The sequence below is a fragment of the Callorhinus ursinus genome, unplaced genomic scaffold (assembly GCF_003265705.2).
Source record: "Callorhinus ursinus isolate GAN/ISIS: 27379988/994484 unplaced genomic scaffold, GSC_fseal_2.0 scaffold83, whole genome shotgun sequence".
Lineage (NCBI taxonomy): Eukaryota > Metazoa > Chordata > Mammalia > Carnivora > Otariidae > Callorhinus > Callorhinus ursinus.
The window spans coordinates 1,598,795-1,625,194 of record NW_027397145.1 but is presented as its reverse complement, the minus strand read 5'-3'; the positions used below and the strand labels follow the sequence as shown (position 1 = coordinate 1,625,194).

General features: G+C 41.7%; 2 protein-coding genes across 6 annotated transcripts in view; one reads left to right on the top strand and one right to left on the bottom strand.

Moving 5' to 3' along the window:
- The window catches only part of SIL1 (SIL1 nucleotide exchange factor), a 214,269-nt gene that overhangs the window by 79,864 nt on the left and 108,005 nt on the right, over window positions 1–26,400 (bottom strand). For all 5 annotated transcript variants that reach the window (XM_025852270.2, XM_073887800.1, XM_073887798.1 and 2 more), the window contains 2 exons: window positions 17,343–17,463; window positions 10,983–11,082 (listed from right to left, as the gene is read on the bottom strand). In XM_025852270.2, coding sequence (XP_025708055.1) covers window positions 10,983–11,082; window positions 17,343–17,463 — 221 coding nt within the window. The remainder of the gene's footprint in view (window positions 1–10,982; window positions 11,083–17,342; window positions 17,464–26,400) is intronic.
- Window positions 19,376–20,520, top strand: LOC112808976 (U1 small nuclear ribonucleoprotein A). The gene has a single exon (XM_025852271.2). It carries the CDS (start codon window positions 19,447–19,449, stop codon window positions 20,293–20,295), a length of 849 nt encoding a protein of 282 aa, XP_025708056.1. The 5' UTR covers window positions 19,376–19,446; the 3' UTR covers window positions 20,296–20,520.

Sequence of the window (26,400 nt, the reverse complement as noted above, 5' to 3'; positions counted from 1 at the left end):
TGGCAACCTGCATTTAGATACTCTCTCAGCATCATTTTTCCAACAGCATTTGCTCACTCTGTGTCTCTGTGTCACATTTCGGTAATTCTTGCAATATTCTGAACTTTTTCATTATTATATTTGTCATGGTGATCTATGATCAGTGGTATTTGATATTACTATTGTAGTTGTTTTGGTGTGTCACAAACCACACCCTTATGAGACAGTAAACTGATAAATGTTTTGTGTATTCTGACTGTTCCACTGACAGGCAATTCCCCCATCTCTCTCCTTCTTCTGGGACCTGCCTATTTCCTGAGACAATGATTTTGAAATTAGGCCAATCGATAACCCTACAATGGCTTAAGTATTCAAGTGAAAGGAAGAGTCTCATGTCTCATTTTAAATCCAAAGCTAGAAATGACTAGGCTTAGTGAGGATGGCATGTCAAAAGCTAAGATAACCAAAAGACAGGCCTCTCGTGCCAAACAGTTAACCAAGTTGTGAATGCGAAGAGTTCCTGACGGAAAGTGAAAGTGCTAGTCCAGTGAACACACAAATTGTAAGAAAGCAACACAGTCGTATTGCTGATACGGAGAACGTTTTAGTGGTCTGGTTAGGTCAAACCAGCCACAACATTTCCTTAAACCAAAAAGCCTAATCCAGAGCAAGGTCCTAATATCTCTTTAATTCTATGAAAGCTGAAAGAGATAAGGAACCTGCAGAAGAAAAGTTTGAAGCTAGCAGAGGTTGGTTCATGAGGTTTAAGAAAACAAGCCACCTCCGTAACATAAAGGTGCCAGGTGAAGCAGCAAGTGTTTATATAAAAGCTGTAGCAAGTTATCTGGAAGACCTAGCTAACTCCTGAAAGTGGCTAGACTCAGCAACAGGTTTTGAATGTAGACAAAATACCCCTCTATTGGAAGAAGATGGCATCTAGGACTTCCATAGCTAGAGGAGGAGAAGTCAATACCTGGCTTCAAAGCACAGGCTGATTTTCTTGTTAGGGGCTAATGCAGCTGCTGACTTTAGGTTGAAACCATTGTTTATTTACTACTCCAAAAATCCTAGGGCCCATAAGAATTAAGCTAAATCTACCTGGCCTGTCCTCTATAAATGGAACAACAAAGCCTGGATGACAACATGTCTATTTACAACATGGTTTACTGAATATGTTAAGACAAACATTGAGACCTACTGTCAGAAAGAAAAAATTCCTTTCAAAGTATTACTGCTTATGGACAATGCACCTGGTCACCCAAGAGCTCTGAGGGAGATGTACAACAAGATTAATGTTGTTTTCATGCTTGCTAACATAACATCTATTCTGCAGCCCACGGATCAAGAAGTCATGTTGACTTCCAAGTCTTAATTATAGTAAGAAGAAAATACATTTTGTAAGGCTACAGTTGCCACAGACAGTGATTCCTTTAATGGATTTGGGCAAAGTAAACTGAAAACCTGTTGCAAAGTATTCCCATTCTAGATCCCATTAAAAACATAATGGGAAGAGGTCAAACTATCAACACGAACAGGAGTTTGGAAGAAGTCGATTCTAACACTCATGGATGACTGTGACGAGTTCAAGTCTTCAGTGGGGGATATAAGTGCACATGTGGTAGAAATATCAAGAGAATTAGAATTAGAAGTGGAGCCTGAGGATGTGACTGAACTGTTGCAACATGATAAAACTTTAATGAATGAAAAGTTGCTTCTTATGGATGAGCAAAGAAAGTAGTTTCCTGAAATGGAATCTACTCCTGGTGAACACGCTGTGAAAACTGCTGAAATGACAACAAAGGATTTAGAATACTACATAAACTCAGTTGATAAAGCAGTCAAAGGGTTTGAGAGAATTGACTCCCATTTTGAGAGAAGTTCTATCGTGGTATGATGTTATCAAACAGCATCACATGCTACAGAGAAACTGTTCGCGAAATTGTTCAATGTGGCAAACTTCACTGCTGTCTTATTTTAAGAAATCGCCACAACCACCCTAATGTTCAGCAACCACCACCCTCATCAGTCAAGCAGCCATCAGCATTGACACAAGACCCTCCATAAGCAAAAGGATTACAATTCACTAAAAGCTCAATGTGGTTAGCATTTTTTAGCAATAAAGTACTTTTTGAATTAAGGTATGTATATTGTTTTTTAGACATAATGCTCTTGCACATTTAGTAGACTGCAGTACAGAGTAAACATAACTCTAACATGCACTGGGAAACCAAAAAAGTAATCTGACTTGATTTATTGCAGTGATCTAGAACCAAACCCACACTGTCTTCAAAGCATACCTGTACCTTTTAAGATGCCCACAGAAGAGAGCCCTCAGAGTCTATCTATATAGACCTCTGCCCCAAAAACACACTCAAGATTTTCCAGGTTCACTTATCCCAGTCTGACTTCTAATGTTCGAGAAGAGTGGAAAGTCTTCTTGCTGCCATCACTGCGGTCAGGGGAAGCAATGCAAGCTCACCTTCAATCCCTAAACTCAGTTGAAAAGGCTGAGGTCTAAGGTGGAATAATCCACACCTTGGTTCTGTATCTTCTACAATCATTGACTATCTTTGCTTTGCCCTGCCCAATCCAGCAACATTTTAGGGAAACCCAGATGTAGGAAACTGTGGGTAAAGAGCTATCAGAGTGGGAGCAATCTGCTGATGAAAATTAAATCACTCTCATTACTGTCAATCTAACTACAGGTGTACAATTTGTTCAACTGTTTGAAGTGGCTAAATTACTGTATGTACTATACTCAAGTCTCAATTTTCTCTCAATCCTTCCCCACCCCACACACATACAAAAATTTAAAAAATGAAGTTATGTTGGAGGTGAATAAAAGACTTTAATTAGATATTTTATACATGTGACACTCCCATTTTCTTCCCAATTTTAGAGGACAGTGCTTATAAATAGAGTCCAAAAGGTCACAGTGGTTTGTGTCTCTATCCTCCAAGAAAAATTAAAAGGCAGGAATATTTATAAAAAGCAGAATGATGAGCACCTGTCAGCTCCAAATTGCTCATCTATTACCTATGGATTTTCTCCCCAGTTACAAGTACTCCATAGAAACACCAACCAAAGAAATGAATCAGCCTCTCTTAAAAAAGACCAAGCTCCTAGGAGAGCAATGCCATCTATGGGATGTCATTTTCCTGCTTCTTCAGGCTAAAACAACAGTGAAATGCTCTCCCTACACCCAGCTAAAGGACTCTGGATGGCCGCCAAAGGCAGGGCAAAGAGGTCTGGGGAAGCTGAGTCACTGCCTAGAGCTGTGGGATGCCAGGCAAGTGAGCAGGGTAAGAAATAAGTCACCTCCACCTCACTAAAATGATGTGTACCTGGCCCTCAGGAAGAGGGACTATTTTAAGAAAAAAAAATTTTTTTATTTTGCAATAATTATAAACTCACAGAAAATTACAAAAATAATACACAGAGTACCATGTACCCTTGGTTCAGCTTCCCCCAATGGCAACATCTTACGTAACAGTACACTAACAAAACCAAGAAAATGACAAAGGTATAATACTGTTAACTAGACTATGAGCCTTACTCAGATTTTATCAGCTTTTACATGTACACATTTACATGTATATGTGTGTATATTATTCTATACAATTTTATCCAATATATATATTCATGCAACCACCAGAACAATCAGGCTACTGAACTATTCCACCACCACCAAACTCCACTGTGGCATCCCTTTACAGCTGCACCTCACCCTCCCATCCATCCCTGTGTCCTGGCAATCACTGCTTTGTTCTCCATCTCCTTAATTCTGGCACTTAGATAATGTTATAAAGATGGAATAACAAGGTCTGTAATCTTTTGAGATAGTATTTTTATATGAACATAATGCACTTGAGATCTATCCAAGTTACCATGGTTCATTTATTTTTAATGCTGAGTAGTACTGCATTATACAGATGTACAGTTTCCTTAACCATTCACCTGTTGAACATTTGAGTTGTTTCCAGGTGTTGACTATTATGAACATAAATATTTGTATAAGGGTTTTTATATAAATTCAAGTTCTTATTTCTCTGGCATAAATACCCACAAGTAGAACTGCTGGGTCATATGACAAACATGTTTGGTTTTATAAGAAACTGCCTATTTTCCATGGTGACTGTACCATTTTACATACTCACCCACAATGTATGAAACACTCAGTTTCTCCACATCCTCACTAGTATTTATCACTAGTATTTAGTATTATCACCACTTTTGTTTTAGGTATCTTAATAGACGTATAGTGATAGTTCATTGTGGACTTAATTTGCATTTCTCCAAAGGCTAAAGATATTAAACATCTTTTCAGGTGGTTATTTGCCATCCACAAATCATCTTCGGTGAATTATCTGTTTGTTCACTTCCTCTCCCCATTCTCTAAATATGTTGTCACTTTTTACTGTTGAGCTTTCAGAGTTCTAGATACAAGTCTTTAATTCTAGATACAAGTCTTTAATTAATCTTTATTCTAGATACAAGTCTTTAATCAGATACAGTCTTTGCTTTGCACAGATCTTACATGCAACAAGTTCAAATATTATAGTTTCAATAACACCATTCTCCCAACACTACTCAAATTTCAGTTACCACAAATTTCATTTAACTGTAATCACATGAAGTACAAACTTCGTTGCTGGCTCTTTAGTCCACAACTCACTACATATAACATAAATGCTCATGATGATGAGTGGGTGATCATACCACTTCTTTCTAAGTCTGTCTGACAGGTCACTAAAAATTCATTTCTCAGTTCACACACAGATGTCAAGTGTGTAGTTGTAGGACTTCTTCATCTTACAATGACAAGCCCAAGTAACATAACATAAAAATGGGTAATCAAAAGAAAAGAAGTGGCCAAGAAAGACCAAAGTGCAGCAAAAAGACTAACAGTGGTAACTCTGACAGTGAAACTCATATTGAATGTATATGGAGCTACAGAAGAGGTCATAATTTTTCTTTCAACTATCACACATTATTTTTCAAATGTAAGAGAATGATAGTCTATTCTTTTTCCCCTTATTTTCATTCATTTCATTGTTCTTTTCTTCTTCCTGATGGTTCCAAGTTTCGTTCTACTGTTATTTCATTTTTATTTGGAGAATATTCTTTAGTCATTCTTTTAGGTACATCTGCTAGTGACAAATGTTTTCAATTTTGTGTAAGAATGTCTTGATTTCTCTTTTGCTAATGAAGGATATTTTCATTGGCTATAGAATTCTGAGTGGACAGTTTTTTCAGCACTTGAAAAATATTGTGACATATACTCTGGTCTTGGTAGTTTCAAATGAAAAATGCACTGTCAATCATTGTACCCTAAGGTAGTATGTTTTTTTCTGTTTTCAACATTTTTTCTGTAGCTGTGAAGAGTCATGGTGTTGATTTCTCTGAGTTTATCCTACTGAAAATTCAGTTTCATGAATCTATTCATTTATGCCCTTCATCATATTTGGGGATTTTTCCATCTTTATTTCTTAGTTTATTTTTTCATTATTTTTCAGTACTCTCTCCTAAGACTCCAATGACAGAAATGTTAGATCCTTTCTTATAATCACACAGGTCCCTAAGTCTCTGTTCATTCTTTCCCTATTTTTAGTCATTTCTGTCTTCAAGTTTACTGGTTCTTCTCTCTCTTTTCTATTCTGCTACCGAGCCCTATTGAGTGATTTTTAAACATTCTGAGTTGTATTTTTTTTTTTCAGTTCTAAAAATTCCATTTGGTTCTTTCTTCTATCATCTACTTCTTTGCTGAGGTTGTCATTTGTTTCAAGTGTTCATAATCATTTGTTGAATGATTTTTATAACTGCTTTAAATTCCTTTTTAGGTAATACAAACTTCTGTGTCATCTCACTGTTGGCATCTATTATCTATTAGTTCAAGGTTTGGTTTTTTTGTATCCTGGACATTTTGGGTATTAGTTTTAAGATCTCTCTAACTTACTGAATCTTCCTTTTCAGCAAGCAGTTAAAATGTTTACGTTTAATACACTGATTCTGTCCTTGTGTGGCTGTGACTCTAAGACAATTTAGTTTCCAGACCCTATGCAGTGTTATTTTGGTCTGTTTCCTTTATATCCTGCCAAAGGCTCATCTAGACACCTGGCAGTATTCCACACTGCGTTTCAGTTATCAAATCTTTTGCTGTGTTAATTCTGGTCAGTTTCTCATGTGGGTCACCAGAGAATATGCCCAAAATTTCATTTGTGAAATCTTTTTCTCCAGCTCCCTTCTCTCCAAAATCCTACCACCACTCTCTAGTTAGGAGGAGGAAGAACATGACCTGCCACCACTGGACACTCTACATTGGGACAAGAAGTCCTTCCTTGGCCTCTTTATCACCCTGCTGGGGGAACTGAAACACTGCTTCACTGATGCTGGTGTGAGGGTGGAAGTTCAGGCTCCTCACTTACCCTCACGGACAATGTCCCAGAGTGGGGAGCAAAATGATGCCTCACACTATCTCAGTGCCACCAAGTAGAAGGTCAGACTACAATTCTCCATTCACCACCACCCATTCCCCCCACCCCGACCAACACACACAATGGCATCACCTCTGCTCCAAGTGAAAAACCACCTTGGTAGTGTCAGGCAGAAGACATTCAAATATCCTTCTTGACCTCTACCGACACCACCCCAACAGGAGAAGCAGCTTGCTACCCCCAATGTAGAGGGTGGAAAACCAGGCTCCATACTTGGTATCTGCTGGTACCACATCAGCAGGGGAAACAGAGAATAGTATCCTACCATTGGGCAGAGGGTAGAAATTCCAGCTCTCTGTTCAAGGCTCACTGATGCCACCTTGGTCAAGGAAGCAGAATACTGCATCATATCATATCATTGCCAGAGATGGGGGTAGAAGTTCAGTCTACCCACTCGGCCTCTGCTGACACCACTCTGGTGGAGGAATGAGAGTGCAGCCTGCTACCACAAAGTGGGAGGTGGAAGTCCGAGTTTCCCTTCAATTTCCACTGGTACTAAGGGTGGGGTGGGAGATTTCCATTGTCTTTGGCTAAAGTAGGACAGATATTGTCAAAAAGGGTTTAAGTTCTATTAGGCTGCCCTTTTCCTAGCAATTTCTCTACAAAGAACAGGTCTTTTTTAGGGTTTTTTTCTATCTGTACCTGTTGGCATGTCCTGGATGTGGGCCTCTCGAATGCCCACTCTGGGATATACAAAGAGCAAAAAGAATGCCCAAGGAACTCACTATCATGTTATTCTTCAAGTTCCAAGGTCACTAGCCAGTCTGCTTTCTTCTTCCCACCTTTTAGAGTCGTCTTATATTTGTGCTTTTAGTATTATGTCCAAGGTTTTTAGTTGTCCTTAGCAGGAGTAATATTAAGAAATGCGTCTACTTTATCTTGTCCAGCATCAAAAGTTTAAAAAGGTCATGTTTTTAAATGGAACAATTTATAGGATACAGGTGAACAACAGCTGACATAATAAAATAGGGCATCAAGCCATTTATATGGTAATAGAGGTATAAAGGGATCAGATTCAACAGTCCAAATGTGTCTGGCTAGATGGAGTTTTTCCACATGGCAAGGGGTTCTGGGAAGGACTGATTCATTTAAATCTAAGGTACGAACATATACAATAGAATTGATGCCCTTCTCCCTAAAATATCAAGTAAAAAAAACATTCACTCAAATGATAGGATACGGCACAATATTTGACAGTATTGCTTTTATAAATAGCAAAAGCACCATCCTGTTCTTGCAAGCCACCACACAACTTGAGTTTAAAGACTGGTAAACAAAAAAATTGTTGAATGATTTTTATAACTGCTTTAAAATCCTTTTTAGGTAATTCAAACTCCTGTGTCATCTCACTGTTGGCATCTATTATCTATTAGTTCAAGGTTTGTTTTTTTTGTATCCTGGAAATTTTGGGTATTAGTTTTAAGATTTCTCTAACTGACTGAATCTTCCTTTTCAGCAAGCAGTTAAAATGTTTACGTTTAATACACTGGTGTTAATGCCATCTGCAGCCAAGAGCTTGAAACATGTCAGAAACTCCCCAACCTACTTCAAGTCAATTTATTTGCCAGTCCCAAGGGCACTGACGATGAGCTGAGTCAATCCCAACAGGCTCCAAATGAAAGCAGGAGAAAAACCCCAGGCTCTAGCACCTCAGTGAAGAAGCCAACCACCTACACTCCATAGAAGTAAGGAGTATGGCAGCCTTATCTTCCAAACAGCAGCTGACTTATACCAGCTTGAATAAGGATCCTGCATTTGGGTACTGATACTGGGATCTCCTCTTGCAATGGGAAAGGATTCTTTTTAATTGCAAAAAAAAAAAAAAAAAAAAAAAAAAAATCAACCGAAAACTTAATCTCTTGCTTTCGCATTTAAAAAATATTTTTTCTATTTTAATCTTAATTTGGGTTTTTTTTTTATTTTTTCAAATTTTTACTTAAATTCTAGTTAGTTAACATACAGTGCAATATTGGTTTCAAGAGTAGAATTCAGGGGCGCCTGGGTGGCTCAGTTGGTTGAGCGACTGCCTTCGGCTCAGGTCATGATCCTGGAGTCCCGGGATCAAGTCCCGCATCAGGCTCCCTGCTCAGCAGGGAATCTGCTTCTCCCTCTGACCCTCCCCCCTCTCATGCTCTCTATCTCATTCTCTCAAATAAATAAATAAAATCTTAAAAAAAAAAGAGAGTAGAATTCAGGGATTTATCACTTACATACAATACCCAATGCTCATCACAAGTGATGAGCATCACCCATCTAGCCCATCCCCCACCCACCTCCCTCCAGCAACCCTCAGTTTGTTCTCTATCATTAAGAATCCCCTATGGTTTCCTTCTCTCTTTTTTTCCCCTTCCCATATGTTCATCTGTTTTGTTTCTTAAATCCCACATATGAGTGAAATCATATGGTATTTGTCTTTCTCTGCCTTAGCATAATACAGTCTAGCTCCAGCCACGTCACTGCAAGTAGCAAGCTTTCATTCCTTTTGATGGCTGAGTAATGTTCCACTGTGTAGGTATACCACATCTTCTTTATCCATTCATCAGTTGATGGACATTTGGCCTCTTTCCAATAATTTGGCTATTGTTGATAATGCTGCTATAAACATCGGGGTGCATATATCCCTTTGAATCAGTATTTTTGTATCCTTTGGGTAAATACCTAGTAGTGCAATTCCTAAATCATAAGGTAGTTCTATTTTTAACTTTTTGAGAAACCTCCATACTGTTTTGCAGAATGGCTACACCAGTTTGCATTTCCACCAACAGTGTAAGAGGGTTCCCCTTTCTCCACAGCCTCACCAACACTTGTTTCCCAAGTTGTTAATTTTAGCCCTTCTGACAGGTGTGAGGTTAAAAAATATTTTAATATTCATACTTTTCTATACAAACTTTACTATGGGAAAGAATACCATTAAAAGAGAACAAAGAGAAGAGATGGGGTAGAGTGGGTCTTCCACCCACAGAGAAGACATGGATCAGGGGCTGACTGCTATGTTCCCATCAGGCCCACATGGAGCCCATGGTGAGGGGATGATGAGTGAGAATGAACCCAACCCCTGGCCACAGGAACATCAATCTCTGCTGTAAGCACCTAAGCACACACCTCTCTCCTCTGCTCACCTCCGCTTCACCAGGTAAGAGGATTTGATTTTCCTCACCCTCCTAACCTGTGGTAGGATGAAATTTTATCTATCACCTTCCTACAACCACTGCTGCTACCACTGCCATCCTGCTACTCATCTTCTCATACCACATACACTCTCCATACTGGGAGATGTGACTTCGCTAAGATGAGGAAAGACATGGAGAACATGGTCTGCATATTAACACATCCTAATGAGGTCCTCCCCGACACCCAAAAAAAAAAAAAAAAAAAGCTCATTTGTCTCAGAAACGCTTAGCTCTAAAGGATCTGAGGGACCCAAGGCTTCTTCCAGTTAACATACAAGCTGTCAAGAACCTGATGCTGCACCTCCAAGATACTGCCAGGATTCTGGGGCACTGGCAGACGACAAAGCAAAAGAGGACTGTGAGGGGGATAAGAGGAAGGGAGAACTTAGAAAGGTCTCTAAAGTAGCCATCAGAGGAGCTTCTTTCAAGGACTCAAATGGAAGTGTAAAAAAATGATATGGGAGTGGAACTTGGGTGGCTCAGTCTGTTAATCATCTGCCTTCAGCTCAGGTCATGATCCTAGGGTCCGGGGCTCAAGCCCCAGATCGGGCTCTCGCTCAGCAGAAAGTCTGCTTCTCCCTCTCCCTCTGCTGCTCCGCCTGCTTGTGCTCATGCTCTCGCTCGCTCTCTCTTGTCCAACAACAACAAAAACAACAACAATTTTTTTTTTTTTAAATGATGTGGGAATTCTCTATCACATGAGTTTGTGCTCCATCTCAAGTTTAAGATTTCTTTCTGGTATAAGTCTGTACACATAAGTTCTCCCAGACATGAGGGGCATAGCAAGGGGCTGCAATTCTGCCTCTTTCTTCTTCTCATTCCCTTAGTTTGTACACACATTTAGAACTGGAGGAAACCTCAGCCATCCTCTTGTTCCACCCCTGCACTGTACATTTAAGTAACATGAGCCCTGGAACAGGAATACATTTGCTACATGTTCAAAAGACATGGACAAGGATCAAGGCTTCCTTCCCAGCCCAGCTCCTCTCTTCTTTAAGCTTGTGTCCAATCCAAGTGTAAGTGAGGAGATCTGTGTTTTAATCTCCATTCACCTCACTCTTGTCTGTGATAATGAAGAGTATGATTATCTCTGCTTTGTGCTTCATTTTCCCCAAACAGATAACGCAAAGGTGGATCCTAAACAATGAAATGCTCCCAGCATTGGTATATATTTTTAAATTGTCTATAAAGGATTATTTATTTGGCACTAACTGCCCTTTAAATTATTTTACAATATTATTATTATACCCCATGTTTATTTTAACAGCTTCAGGCAGAAGTGATTCCCTTCAAGGCCGTCCAGTAGGCTTACTAACTCCCTGGAAAGAGTATCACACACCTTGTCTTCCTTTGAACTCTCCACTTCTGCCCCCTCCTTGAATTTTGCCAGTGCACTCTTGAGGTCCTGAGATGTGTAGGTGTTAGTGTTGATGTCCAGCCTGTCCAAAGAGAAGGTGAGAGTCAGGAAGGAGGCACCATCTTTCCCAAGAAAAAAACACCCCCCCCACCACAGGGGCTGGCACTCCAAAACAAGGTAAGCCAGGCCAGCTCTAACTCAGAGTGCACCACTCTAGCTTTGCTTTTGGTCAGCCACAAGTCCAACAGGTAGTCTGACCTTGAAGCTAAAGGAGGAAATACACAGCCAAAGATGGGGTCATTTCATGAAAGAGGAGGAAATGCCATGGGGCAGACAGAGGCCTACCATGGACAGAGAGCTCTCAGCCAGCTACAAAGGCAGAAGTATGTCTGGAATGACAGTGCAATGCTGTTCTGTCAGCATGTGACAGGCAGGACCTCCTGGAGGATAGTGGGCACAAAGGATATAACAAGCACCCTATTTCTATTCTTCTAGTAAAGGGACTAATGGAGACCTGAGCCCCCCCCACCCCCCGCCAACATGTGCTTGGCCTGATTTCACAAGGCAATCTTTCTTCACAAAAACAGGCTGGATAAATTCACACCTTCAAAACCACCTCCTGGGCACAGAGTAAATGCAGGAGCTAAGTGTCAATCTGACCAAGGAATAAGGTTGAGTTATCGAGGACTAGATGCAAAGCCAACCGTATTCCAAAGTCAGCCTCCGAGGAGAGGGAGGAAAGTAACCAATGTGGATGTAATCTCAAGAACCTGGTGAAGACTCGAGTGGTGTCTTCTCAAAGCCCCTTGGAGCTGATCCAAGCCATGACCATTCTTCTTGACTGGAGAGAAGGCATTCATGGAATGGGGAGTGGGTTTTGCCACCAAAGGTGACTTCTGATCAGTGAACAGAGAGGTAAGACCAAGAGTGACATGGACAAAGTAAGTGTGGAATGTAGTCTGTGCTTGACAAGACTGTCCAGCTCTGGGCGGGGGGAGGCAGTTGTGGAGGGGGGGATGGTTTAAGGATAACCCAGGAGATATATGCAGGTGGGGAAGGAAGGCGCTAATGGGCTGCTCTGGGCCAGATAAGCATATCAGTCAAACAGTCAAGATGCCAGCAGGCCTCAGCTCTTATGAAAGGCACATGTTCTTAGGGCTTTGCCCATTTAGTCTTTGATTCATCCCAGAGACCCCTTAGAGCCCTGAGAAAAACACTTTTCTTCTCTAAACCTCAATCCTCATAAACTAATTAATAATAGCTAATCACTCCCATTTATTGAACACTTAACCATGTGTCAGTCACTGTTTTAATCCTTTTAAAAGTATTATTTCCTTCAACTGATTACCACAATCCTACGAGGTAGGGAAGATGATCCCTCTTCCAGAAGAGCATCACCCGCTGCCAGAAAGCATGAGGATGCCACTGCCCTGCCCCTTATCCCTAAGAGAGAGATAAGTATTTGGGGGCACAGCTTGAACGGATTACCCCTCCGTCCTCTAAGACTTGGTCGGAACAAATCCCATCATGTCTCAATGCTCTATTTACCACCTGAAGTGCCACTCTTCCAGGCCGCTTACCATCACCCATTCTCAGCCCAAATTACACATACATACAAGTGTGCATATGTGTGACTGCACACACAGACATCAAATCATCTTCAGGTGGTATTCTCACTTCATTCTTCACTCAGAAAAATAGACGCTATCATCAAGAACACCTTCCTATTCCCCTCATCACCTCTATACCCCAACCTGCACCAAATATACATCGTCTGCTTTCCCTTCTATGGCAAATGGATAACAGTGTCCCTGCTTTTAATAGACTTATGTTCCAGATCCCACTTCCCTTTTCAAAAGCTTTAACTCCCATAATTATACTGCTCCCTCTTGTCTGCATCTTCAATTTCTCTCTTTGGTTGGATTATTCCTTTGAATATACCAACACTCTTTGGACTCCAGGGTCTCTAATTATCATGCCATTTCCCTGCTCCCCTTCAAGGTAGAACTTTATGAACACATTGTCTTAACTCACTATTCTCATCTTCGTGACTGCTACCTACACTGCCATTTGCTCTAATCCGGATTCAGTTCCCACAGCCTAATAAAACTTCTCATCAAAATTACTAAAATAATGGACGACCAGATCCAATGGGACTCTTCACTCATGTCATGCTCCTCCACTGCTCTGCAGCATTTACACAGCTCACCCCTCCCTCGTTGAAACACTCTCCTTCCTAGCTTCTTGTTACTACATTCTGCTGTTTCTTCCCCTTCTTCCCTCCTTCTCTTTTTTGTTGGTTCCTCATCTCCTACCTGAACCCTATATACTTGAATGCCTCAGAGTTCAATCCTGAACAATCTTCTCTATCTCCATATGCTTCCCTAGTTCTTTTAAAATATCTGTCACGCAGGGCACCTGGATGGCTCAGTCGGTTAAGCATCTGCCTTCAGCTCAGGTCATGAACGTGGGGTCCTGGGATCAAGCCCCACATCAGGCTCCATGCTTAGCGAGGAGTCTGCTTCTCCCTCGCCCTCTGCCCCTCCCCCCACCGCCGCTGGTGCTCTCAAAAAAATAAAATCTTTAAAACTAAATAAAATATGTCAGGCAATGATGTCCAAATTTACATCTTTAACCAATCCTCTCCCCTGAGTACGAGCCAGACTGTGGTACAACTACCTGATATATATCATGGATCTCAGATGTTCATCAGGCACCTCAAACTTACCACATCTAAAACATAGGTCTTGATGTTTCTCCCCATCAATCTGTTCCTTTCTCAATCTTTTCTATTTCAATAAATGGTACTTCTAAGAACCTAGCTGTGTTAAATTCCAAAATGAGGCTTTATCTCAAATACCTCCCCCACCACCTTCGTCAACCCCTAAATCTTTATCATAAGCAAGTCCTGTTGGCCCTACCTCCAAATTAAATCTCCACACCCAACCACTCTCCATCATGACACGCTAGACTAAGCCACCATTATGTCTTACTTGATCTACTGAAATGACACCCTAATTGTCTCTCTCTGCTTCTTTTGTCCACCCTCAATCTACTCTCCATACACACAGCAACTAGACTGACTTTGTTAAATTACATCATATTAAACTACTCTCCCACCCCAAATCCTCCACTGGCTTTCCATTACAGTTCTACTCAAATGAAGACCGCTCAACATGCACCTCCAAACTCCACATGATCTGGCCCCTCATCAGGCCACTCTCCAAAATCATCTATTACTCTTCTTCCTTCTCCTACTCTCTAGTCACCCTGGTCATTTTCCTGTTTCCCAAACTTGATGAAGTCTCTTCCTTGACAAAGCTGGAGACTCTTCTTTTTCTCCCTGCCTGAGATGCTCTAACCTTAACCCTGTAAAATTAACTCTTTGCATGACTAAATCTCAGTTCAGACATCATCTTAATGAGGTCTTCCAAACCATCCTATTTAAAGTGGCCTTCCCTAGGGATTGATTACGTTGCTTATTTCTTCCCTACATTCTACCACTATCTGTAATTACTTCACTTGCATTTTTATTTTTCTGTTTTTCTGCCGGCCAGCCTCTCTAACACTGACATCCTGTTTTGTTTACTACTGTACCTCTAATGTGTGGCACATAGGCACTCAATAGGTCTTTTGTGAAATGAATGAATGGAGCAAGAAAATGGCCCGGTCTTTGGCCCACTCCCTTAACCACAATGCTGTATTGTACCATGTTAAATGCTCAAGATGGGAAAACCTGGATGTATACTGTCCCTCATCCCTCTGAACAAAAGAGGGTGATTCAAAGAAGATGGTTGTTCCAGGGCAAAAAAGACAGATACAAGGTTGGGATGTTGACAGGAATATGGACTAAAACCAGTGGAGATGACAATGCCTAAGACATAAATAACAAGAGAAAACCCTGCTGCTAGGAACCAAATATACACTGAAGGCAGTGCCAGGAGAGGCCTCTGAAACAAGTCAGAGTCAGATGCCTTATCCCAGGTTTTATAGCCCAGAGTCATTACAGCTCTAGTTAGCAGTGTGGCCAGTCCCATATCCAGCAGAACTGGTGGACAGGCTGCCATGTAATCGATTAGGCTAAATGGACAATCCCCACCTCTCCTTAGCCAGTGGTTCTTAACTCTGTGATCACCAACCTCTTTGACAATCTTATGGAAAGATATGGGTCTTGTCTGTCTTGTCCCCCAAAACAGAATAAGCAGATAATCAAAATACTGTAACAATTGTGGAAATGATCCCTGACCTTTGGCCTCTGTTCCCATTCTGGTACTGAAGCACCAGGAAGACACTTCTAAGTGGAATTGGAGGAGCCCGAGATGAGGTCCACAGCAGAAGGAAGAAGTCACCATCGAAGGCAACCAGAGATTTACCGAGCTTACAGCAGTGAAACCCACACCAGCTTGTCCATGCCTTTGGGTTGCTGTCCAGACAGGTTTGCCACTACTAATAAATGCTGAGAAGGAAGAGGATATGTCCAGTATACCCTGGAAGCCATTCCAGACCAGAACCCTCGGAAACATTCCGAAGGAGAAAAGAAGTAGAAATAGAACAGGTATCTCTCTCTTATGGTGTGCCTATTACAGACCACATGAATAACTCTGATTTCTATTCTAAAAAGATAAGAGCAACCAATAAAGCATTTAGCAATCTTACTGAAGATCTATGGTCAGGTACTGGAAAAAGAACTTTCCACAGTAGTAAAATCAACAAATTCCAAATTAATCAAGCTCCTAATTCAATATTCTTAAATCAAGAATAAAACAGCCTTTTTATTTAGAAAATAAGACTTGGCACAGAGGTGATAAAAGACCTCCTGACATACTCTGAGACACTGATATATGTGTGCATAATATGTGTGCTAGGGATGGAGGGAGCTTGGCAGGGGTTACAACAATGAAATTTTATTCTTTCTTCGATGACTGTGAGAAATGAATCATCATATGGCCTCCAGGTATAAGCCTATCAAGAGAGATGGGCGAAGATAAAGATCCTCCCCAGTATGGAGTGACTGTGTGGAGGACAAATATCTCCGTATCTTATCATCATATACAATCAAATTTTCTAACACTTAAAAACTACCCACATCTGAGTAGGCTGCTCTGTGGGGTTGTGGGTGCTACAGGACTGAAGGTACATATGGACAGGCTGAATAACCTTTTGCTGAGTACATCAAAGAAATGACTCAGGTAAGAATTGGGTCTCTAGGCTCCCTTTCTGGCTCTTATCTAACCGCAGAATATTGTTGAAATAATGAAAATTCAAGGACTGAGGAACACTAACCCTGCTCAATCCATTGCTGATTGCCAATACTTGCATGTATTTAGAACAGGGGCATCAAACTCTTTGGTATGACAACATAATATTTCAGGTTTTATGGGCCTTATGGCAATCATTCCAACTACTCAACTCTGCCAGGTAACAGGAAAGTGGCCACAGACCATATATAAATCAATGAGCATAACTGTGTTCCAATAAAACTTTATTTACGGAGAGTGAAATCTCTAAAAGCCATGAAATATCATTCTTTTGCTTTTTTCCAACCGTTAAAAAAAATGTAAGAAACAACTTAGCTGTGGGCTGTACAAAAATAAGTAGCAGTCCCAGTATGGCCCACAGGCCATAATTTGCTGGGCCTTGTGTTAGAAACCTCATGATTGGTATTTATGACCTTTCAAATTGCCCAATTCCAGCAGCCCCTGCAAACCCCATGCCTCCTCCTCCTCCTCCTCAAATAAAAAAGAACTTGCAAATAATACTTACTAATTCAAGGCAAAGAACAGAAAAAGAGAGACAAATTGTCCAAAATCAAATACTCTAAACTGGTTATTAAAAAATAAAGCAATCTCTTACCATTGGAGAACTTTTATCCTGCAAGAAAGCCTGTTTAATATGGACTAACAAGAGGAAAAGTTAGTCTGAATTAAACACTTTAAAATGCAATTTTATTGTTCACCAAGGAAGTATTACTGCAAAGCAGAAGGCCTAACAGGCCTGTTTTAATGAATAGATGACTCATCTGTAATCAGCACATTAATTGCTGGGATTCAAATGGGTGCTCTTAAAGTACTGGGAAAAATAGCTTCATTTTTAAAGCAGGTTAAGCATTTCCCCTACAGCCTTTCCTAAAGTATCAATTTGCTTTGCAAACTATTTCTTTCCAAAGATTCTACAAGTAAACTTCCACAAAACCCTGACAGATTTATCACAAATTCTAGACTACTAAATTTCAAATTTTTAAAAAAGCCACATGAATTTGGGTAACAAACATCACATTGTCGTTACTTTAGTATTACAAAATCAATGTTGTCAACCTCCCGGTCCCTAGGGTTGTCACTGTACCTTCTGCCTTTTTTCAACCCTTTCAAATTACTTCGGAACTTGTCCTCTTCTTGGAGTTTCACTTCTCTTGCCCCAGTCTGGAGATTCAGCCGCACATGGGATCCAGCAGGGACAGCCTGCCCTAAAAGCCAAGAAGAAAGAGGGTTCATGAGGTAGACAGTCCTTGAAGGGACACTGCAATGGAATGGTTGGCTAACAAGCCAACAGGATTTATTAACTCATGAAGACCAGACTCTGCCGTGTTCCATTACCTGAATCCATCCATCTAACACACACACACACACACACACACACACACACACACACACACACACACCTCACACATATTTTCTCCTTTTGCTAATACATATCAAATTAAGGGAATGAGGCAGATGGGCAAGGACATCTGCACTTCAATCAAGAGACCAATAACTCCAGTTAGAACCTGCATCTTTAAGGGCGCCTGGGTGGCTCAGCTGGTTAAGCTACTGCCTTCAGCTCAGGTCATGATCCTGGAGTCCCGGGATCGAGTCCCGCAGGGAGCCCGCTTCTCCCTCTGACCCTCTTCCCTCTCGTGCTCTCTCTCATTCTCTCTCTCAAATAAATAAATAAAATCTTTAAAAAAAAAAAAAAAGAACCTGCATCTTTAAGCTATTCTGTTTTCTTTAAACCGAGCTATAATAAGCCTTTCTGTAAACGTGCAGTGAATGGTAAGCATCTACTCACCCTTAAGGACATGGCTACATCACTGCATCCTTCATGACACCCTTCTTGCCTCTCCCCTTGACAGTCCCAGAAAACCCCAGAGAGCTTGCCATTCCAGCAACCTTAGACCTCACCACCCTCCTCTATTCATCATCAGGCTCCTTCTATGAGGCTCTCTCCTTGATGAGCCAGGGACTATATCTCCTATATTATTTCCCAAGCCCCGAGACCAGGGTGTGATTGGAAGGTAAGAGGATAGAGCAAGCCAAGGAGGCAGGGAATGGAATCAATAGAAACTAAAAAGCTATGCCCATCCATCTCAGAAGGGTCCATCCACTAGCTGAAGAAACAAGTAATGTGAATGGATGGGCTATTCACACACATTGTACACATTACTCAAAGATAAATAAAAAGCAAGTAAAGACACTACAAAAAAAGAACTACAGGCCAGTATCTCTGATAAACACAGATGCAAAGATTCTCCACAAAATATTAGCGAACCAAATTCAACAATATATTAAGAAAATCATTCAAGGGGTGCCTGGGTGGCTCAGTCATTAAGCGGCTGCCTTCAGTTCAGGTCATGAGCCCAGGGTCCTGGGATCAAGTCCCACATCATGCTTCCCTGCTCCGCGGGAAGCCTGCTTCTCCCTCTCCCACTCCTCCTGCTTGTGTTCCTGTTCTTGCTATCTGTCAAATAAATAAATAAAATCTTCAAAAAAAAAAATTCAACATGGTCAAGTGGGATTTACTCCTGAGATGCAAGGGTGGCTCAATATTTGCATGTCCATCAATGTGATAGGTCACATGAACAACAGAAAGCATAAAAACCATATGCTCATTTCAAGAGATGCAGAAAAAGTGTATGACAAAGTACAACATCCATTCATGATAAAAACTCTCAACAAACCAGGTTTAGAGAAAACATACCTTAACATAATAATGGCCATCTATGAAAAATCCACAGTTAACGTCATTCTCAAAGGGAAAAAACTTTCCCCTAAGATCAGAAACAAGACAAGAACACCCACTCTTGCCACTTTTATTCAACATAGTACTGGAAATCCCAGCCACAGCAATCAGACAAGAAGAAGAAATCAGTAAGAAGTAAAACTTCCACTGTTTGCAGATGACATGATACTGTATGTAGAAAACCTTAAGACCACACTAAAAAACTACTAGACCTGACAAATGAATTTAATCAAGTCACAGGATACAAAATCAATATACAGAAATCTGATGCATTTCTATACACTAATAATGAAGTAGCAGAAAGAGAAATTAAGAAAACAATCTCATTTATAATTGTACTGAAAATAAGATACTTAAGAATATAACTAGGTTAGTCGACTCTCAGAAACGTAGGAGGCGGCTCTTGCGGGAGCTGCGGCTCTGTTGCTCTACCTCGGCATCTCTCTCCATGGCAGTTCCCGAGACCCGCCCCAACCACACTATTTATATCAACAATCTCAACGAGAAGATCAAGAAGGATGAGCTGAAGAAGTCCCTCTACGCCATCTTCTCCCAGTTTGGCCAGATCCTGGATATCCTGGTTTCCCGAAGCCTGAAGATGAGGGGCCAGGCGTTTGTCATTTTCAAGGAGGTCAGCAGCGCCACCAATGCCCTGCGCTCCATGCAGGGTTTCCCCTTCTACGACAAGCCCATGCGCATTCAGTATGCCAAGACTGACTCGGATATCATTGCCAAGATGAAGGGCACCTTCGTGGAGCGGGACCGTAAGCGGGAGAAGAGGAAGCCCAAGAGCCAGGAGACTCCAGCGGCCAAGAAGGCCGTACAAGGTGGGGCAGCCGCCCCCGTGGTGGGGGCTGTCCAGGGGCCTGTCCCGGGCATGCCCCCGATGACCCAGGCGCCCCGCATCATGCACCACATGCCTGGCCAGCCTCCCTACATGCCGCCTCCTGGCATGATCCCACCTCCAGGCCTGGCTCCTGGCCAGATCCCGCCAGGGGCCATGCCCCCGCAGCAGCTTATGCCGGGGCAGATGCCGCCTGCTCAGCCTCTTTCAGAAAATCCACCAAATCACATCTTATTCCTCACCAACTTGCCCGAGGAGACCAACGAGCTCATGCTGTCCATGCTTTTCAACCAGTTCCCTGGCTTCAAGGAGGTCCGACTGGTCCCTGGGCGGCACGACATTGCCTTTGTGGAGTTTGACAATGAGGTACAGGCAGGGGCTGCTCGTGACGCACTGCAGGGTTTCAAGATCACCCAGAACAATGCCATGAAGATCTCCTTTGCCAAGAAGTAGCACCTTTTCCCCCTGCCTGCCCCTGCCCCCTGTTCTGGGGCCACCCCTTCCCCCCCTTGGCTCAACCCCCTGAAGGTAAGTCCCCCTCGGGGGCCTTCTCAGAGCCGTGTGTGAGTGAGTGGTCGCCACACAGCATTGTACCCAGAGTCTGTCCCCAGACATTGCACCTGGCGCTGTTAGGTTGGAATTAAAATGGTTTTTTTGAGGTTCGGTTTTTCACACACAAAAAAAAGAATATAACTAAACAAAGAGATGAAAGACTTTGCACTCTGAAAACTATATAACACTGATGAAAGATGTCGAAAAAGGGACGCCTGGGTGGCTCAGTTGGTTAAGCATCTGCTTTTGGCTCAGGTCATGATTCCAGGGTCCTGGGATCAAGTCCTGCAACAGGCTCCCTGCTCAGCGGGGAACCTGCTTCTCCTCCCTCTGCCTACCGCTCCCCCTGTTTGTGCTCTCTCTCTATCCCCCTCTGACAGACAGATAAATAAATAGATAGATAGATAGATAGTGAAGAAGACATGAACAAATGGAAAGATATTCCATGCTCATGGATTGGAAGAACAAATATTGTTACAATGTCCACACTACTCAAAGCAATCTACACATTTAATGCAATCCCTAACAAAACACCAAAAGCATTTTTCACAGAGCTAGAGCAAATAATCCTAAAATTTGTGTGGAACCACAAAGACCTTGAATAGCCAAAGCAATTCTGAAAAAGTAGTAGTAAACTAGAAGTATAATAATACTAGATTTCAAGATATACTATAAAGCTGTAGTAATCAAAACAGTATGGTACTGGCACAAAATGGACACACAGATTAATGGAATAGAGTCCAGAGATAAACCCACAATTATATGGTCAAGTAATGTACGACAAAGGAGGCAAAAATATACAGTGGCAAAAAGTCTCTTCAACAAATGGTGTTGGGGGCGCCTGGGTGGCTCGCTTGGTTAAGCGACTGCCTTCGGCTCAGGTCATGATCCTGGAGTCCCGGGATCAGTCCTGGGATCAGTCCCGGGATCGAGTCCTGCATCAGGCTCCCTGCTCAGCAGGGAGTCTGCCTCTCCCTCTGACTCTCCCCCTCTCATGTGCTCTCCCTCCATCTCTCATTCTCGCTCTCTCAAATAAATAAATAAAATCTTTAAAACAAAACAAAACAAAAAAAACAAATGGTGTTGGGAAAACTGGACCACCTTCTTACACGATGCACAAAAATAAACCTAAAATAAATTAATAACCTAAATGTGAGACCTGAAACCATAAAATCCTAGAGGAGAGCACAGGCAATAATTTCTTTGACATTGGCTGTAGCGAAACAAAAACAAAAGTAAACTATTGGGATTAGATCAAAGTAAAAAGCTTCTCCATAGCAAAAGAAACAACAAAACAAGATGATAACCTACTGAACGGAAGACGATATTGCAAGTGATATATCTGATAAGAGGTACTCAACACCAAAAAATCCCCAAATAATCCATTTGAAAAATGGGCAGAAAACTGTGCACTGGTGGTGGGAATGCAAACTGGTGCAGCCACAGCACGAGTAGAAAACAGTATAGAGGTTCCTCAAAAATTAAAAATAGAATTACCATATGATCCAGTAATCGCACTATTGGGTATTCACACAAAGAACACAAAAACACTAATTTGGAAAGATATATACACCCTAATGTTTACTGCAGCATAATTTACAATAGCCAAGATACGGACCTAACCCAAGTGTCCATCAACAGATAAATGGATAAGGGAGATGTGGTGTATGTATGTAAAATGGAATATTACTCAGATATAGATGGAGAAGAACGACATCTTGCCATTTGCAACAACATGAATCTAGAGGACATAATGCTAAGTGAAATAAGTCAATCAGAGAAAGGCAAATACCATACGATTTCACTCATATGTGGTATTTAAGAAACAAAACGAACAAAAGAGAGACAAAAAAACAGACTCTTAAATATAGACAACACACTCACAGTTACTAGAGGGGAGGTCGGTGGGGAGGTAGGCAAAACAGGGGAAGGGGATCAAGAGTATACTTATCATGGTGAGTGCTAATATATATATATGTTCAATCACTATATCCTACACCTGAAACTAATATAACACCATATGTTAATTATACTGGAAACAAACAATTTTTAAAAACATTGGTTAAAAAGCAAGCGTGCAAGATCACATACTACAAGCAGAATGTTACACTTATTCATTCATTCATGCAGTTATCATTTACCAAGCAACTACTACATACCAGCCGCTGTGGTAGGTTCTAAGAATACAAAGAGAAATGTTAACGGCCACAGGGATAGAAAATTTTAGGGAAAGGGTTCAAGATACTAGAAATCTAGAAGAAATGCTGCTCTGTGCTTTCTCCTGCCAAAGGATGGCATGGCCTTGCTGATGCTGAATTTGATTCAAGGATCAAAAAAAGGACGACAATATTAAAAAAAATTCCTTTAAAGGAAGTATATAGCATGAGTTCTCTCAGAACTTGATCAGGTAAACCCTAAGTATTAAAAGGTAATGATGTAGCAAGAATTCAAGTTTTCTCAATTCTGGGAGAACCACAGTGAACTCCAAATTCCACTGACCACTGTGTCTCCACCAGAGAACTAAGGAGCCAGGGAAACAGCATGCTAGACAAGCTGTTCTGTTCCTGCTGCCCCACTTCAGTAGGGAGTTTCTGTATCTTTGGCTAAAAAAATTAATGGGAACTTAAGTATATGAGTATATGTGCATAACCATCTCCTTCTAACCTCAAAAGTAACCAAAATGCTTCAAGGTTAAAAATATATATATGTCCAAAGTAGAGTGGGGAAACCTTTCTCTGGGGAGGCTTCCTGAAGGGGTTCCTGACTATGGGGGTCAAATAAGGCAAAAAGTGAGATCCAGACTGGGAAAACAGGGAATCCAAAAGAGAGCTGTGTGTGCAAAGACTCAGACACACAAACGGACAGGCGACATTCAGGAGGCCAGGAACAAAAGAAGCAGGGAGAAGTGGAAAGGCTATGGAGGCAGCCGAGGACAAGATGAGGTCAACTGGTGGCAAGAACAACAAGGAACTGGCAACTTCTATGCTTTTTCTAGGATCGTGGGGCAAGAGGTAACTTCTTCAGCATTAATCTCTGAGTGTGTGACGGCAAGAGGGTGTTTCACCTGGGGAGATGCCAAACTAACAAAACAACAGAGTATCTTCCTGGACTAAAGGCTAATAAGTAGGTCATCCTTGATATTCCCTTTACCTCACCATCCCCCATACCCAATGCATCTCTAAAACGTAGTGATTTTTCCTGCTATAATGTCTCTTGAATTCCTTCTGTTCTCCTCACCACTGTTCTTGTCCAAACCATCACCATGTCTCTTCTGGACAGTGCCATAGCCTTCCAGCTGGCCTCTCTAATCTACTCTTAGCTCCCGGTCCAACTGTTCTTTTTTTTTTTTTTAATTTTTTTTTTAAAGATTTTATTTATTTATTTGAGAAAGAGAATGAGAGATAGAGAGCATGAGAGGAAAGAGGGTCAGAGGAAGAAGCAGACTCCCTGCTGAGCAGGGAGCCCGACACGGGACTCGATCCCGGGACTCCAGGATCATGACCTGAGCCGAAGGCAGTTGCTTAACCAACTGAGCCACCCAGGCGCCCTTAATTTTTTTTTTTAAGATTTTATTTATTTGAGAGAGAGAGAGAATGAGAGACAGAGAGCACGAGAGGGAAGAGGGTCAGAGGGAGAAGCAGACTCCCCGCCGAGCAGGGAGCCCAATGTGGGACTCGATCCCGGGACTCCGGGGTCATGACCTGAGCCAAAGGCAGTCGCTCAACCAACTGAGCCACCCAGGCGCCCTGGGTCCAACTGTTCTTTACAAAGAACAGTTTTGTTTTGTTTTTTCAAAATACAAATCTTACTATGTCATTACCCTGCTTCAAACCTTTTAAGAGCTTCCGACTTCTCTCACAGTAAAGATGAAAGTCCTCACAGCGGTCAGTGAGGCCCTTTAGTATCTATCTAGCCCCTGCCCGCCTCTTCAGCCTTGTCCACTCCCCATTCCATGAGACAAGCTTGTTTACTCCTACCATGGGGCCATTCCACTTGCTGTTCGCTTTGCCCAGAACGCTCTTTCCAACCCCAGCCTCCCTGTCTCCTCATCTTTCCAATCCCAGCTAACAGTCACTTCCGCTTAGTGGTATCCTCTATTTCTCCACACCAGACCTGGCTCCAGTCTTTCGCAGCACCGTGGACCTTTGCTTTACAGCAGTTACCACAATCAGTGGTTACAGTTTAGTTTTTTAATTCATCTGGTAAAAAAAAAAATGGTCACCATTTTATCCCCAGGGCCTATCCCATGGTCTAGTACACAATAAATCCTCAATAATTATTTGCTGAGTAAAAATGAAAAATGAAAAAGAGAAAATCCTAGCTCATCTAGAGGTGTGTGGAAAGGCCAACAAGGATTCCCACTAGCTCAAGAGGATTCATAATAATTAGTCATGTTAATAGTTTCTTTTGTAGTAAACTAGTAATAGTAATACAAACAACAGTAGCATTTTGAATTTTCAGACTTTTGATCAAAATTAGAAATGGACAAGGTGAAAAAAAGTATGTGACTCATAGTTTCAAAACATGACAGGTTATACTGTGCCAAAATGGCCAAGGAACAGACTAGAATCTTATGTGAATCAATTTATTTTATTTGGGGAAAATTCCAAAATTACTCCCTTCACATAAGCCACCACAGGGGGCAAGAGCAACCACAATAGCATTAACTTAAAATACAGGTTACGCTCATTCAAGATACACAAAACCAGCAATGGCAGAGGCAGAGGCAGCAGAAAACAGAATCTTTTAAATGTTTCCACCCCCTGGGAAGAAGGCCAATTTAGCGTGCAACCTGACCTGTATCCTTCTAGGGCCTCTACAAAGGGACCAGGACACTCAAAGAGCAGAGTGCATGCAAAAAGTCACAAGGTACATCCAGGTCAACAGTCAGGGATTGAAAGGTGGAGGGCAAGGGGGAAGGCAGAAAATATGATAATGGATCCAAAAAGGCCCCTCCAAGAGGTCTGCAAAGCTTACCGTGTCTATGTCCCTACCACTGGCTCTCTGGGGACAAATCATGGCCTGAAAAAACCATCCCTGACAAGAAGAAACACTGTCCAAATTAAGTAAGGCCATATCATACTTGAATTTTGACTCCCACTGGGAATCTGTCACTGACTCTAATCACAGTCCAAGATCCACATAACAACTCCTGCTTTTCCAAGGGGGAACATCTGTGGTGGATTGCATTATTGTCACCAATTGTCTTCCCCTTTGCCTGTATCCACACCCTTTGTCAGGTGACCTTACAGCCCCTCCTACCGTGGTGGAGTACTTTCCTACCCCTTGACTCTGGACTTGGCTTATGACATGCTTCGGCCAGTGGGATGTCAGCAAATGTGCCACAGTGATTTGAAATGTGCTTGTGCGTTTTGCCCATCTTTTGGAATTCTACCATCACCATCAGAAATGTTCGCTAGCATTCTGGTCTGAGGAGGATGAGACCCATGGAGCAAATGTGGACCCCAACTGCAGACTGGAGCTAAGCCCAGCTGAGCCTAGCCATGGTCAACCAGGTCTAGCTGATCTACAGACACATGAGCAAGAAAAAAAGACTGGATTTCTTTTATAACTTTTTACTCTGAACTACTTTTAAACTTACACAAAAACTGCAAAAATAATACAGTTTCCATATATTGCTCACACAGCCTTTCCCAATGTTAATAGCATTACCTTAACATAGTAACATAGTCATAGATAATTATCACAACTGGGAAATTAACAATAATGCTAACCAAACTATAAAGATCCTTTTTCAAGCCTTACCAGTATTTCCACCATGTCCTTTTTTGTTCCAGGATCCCATATGGCCTTTGGTTGTTATTTCTCCCTAGTCTCCTGTAGTCTGCAAGAATCCCTCAGCTTTGCCTTGTCTTCCATGATCCTGACATCATTAAGGAATACTGATCAGTTTTTCAGGACTGTCTGGTGTCTTCTCATGATTAAACTGAGGTCATGCATCTTTGACAGAAGCACCAAGAAAATGATGTAGTGTTCTTCTCAGTG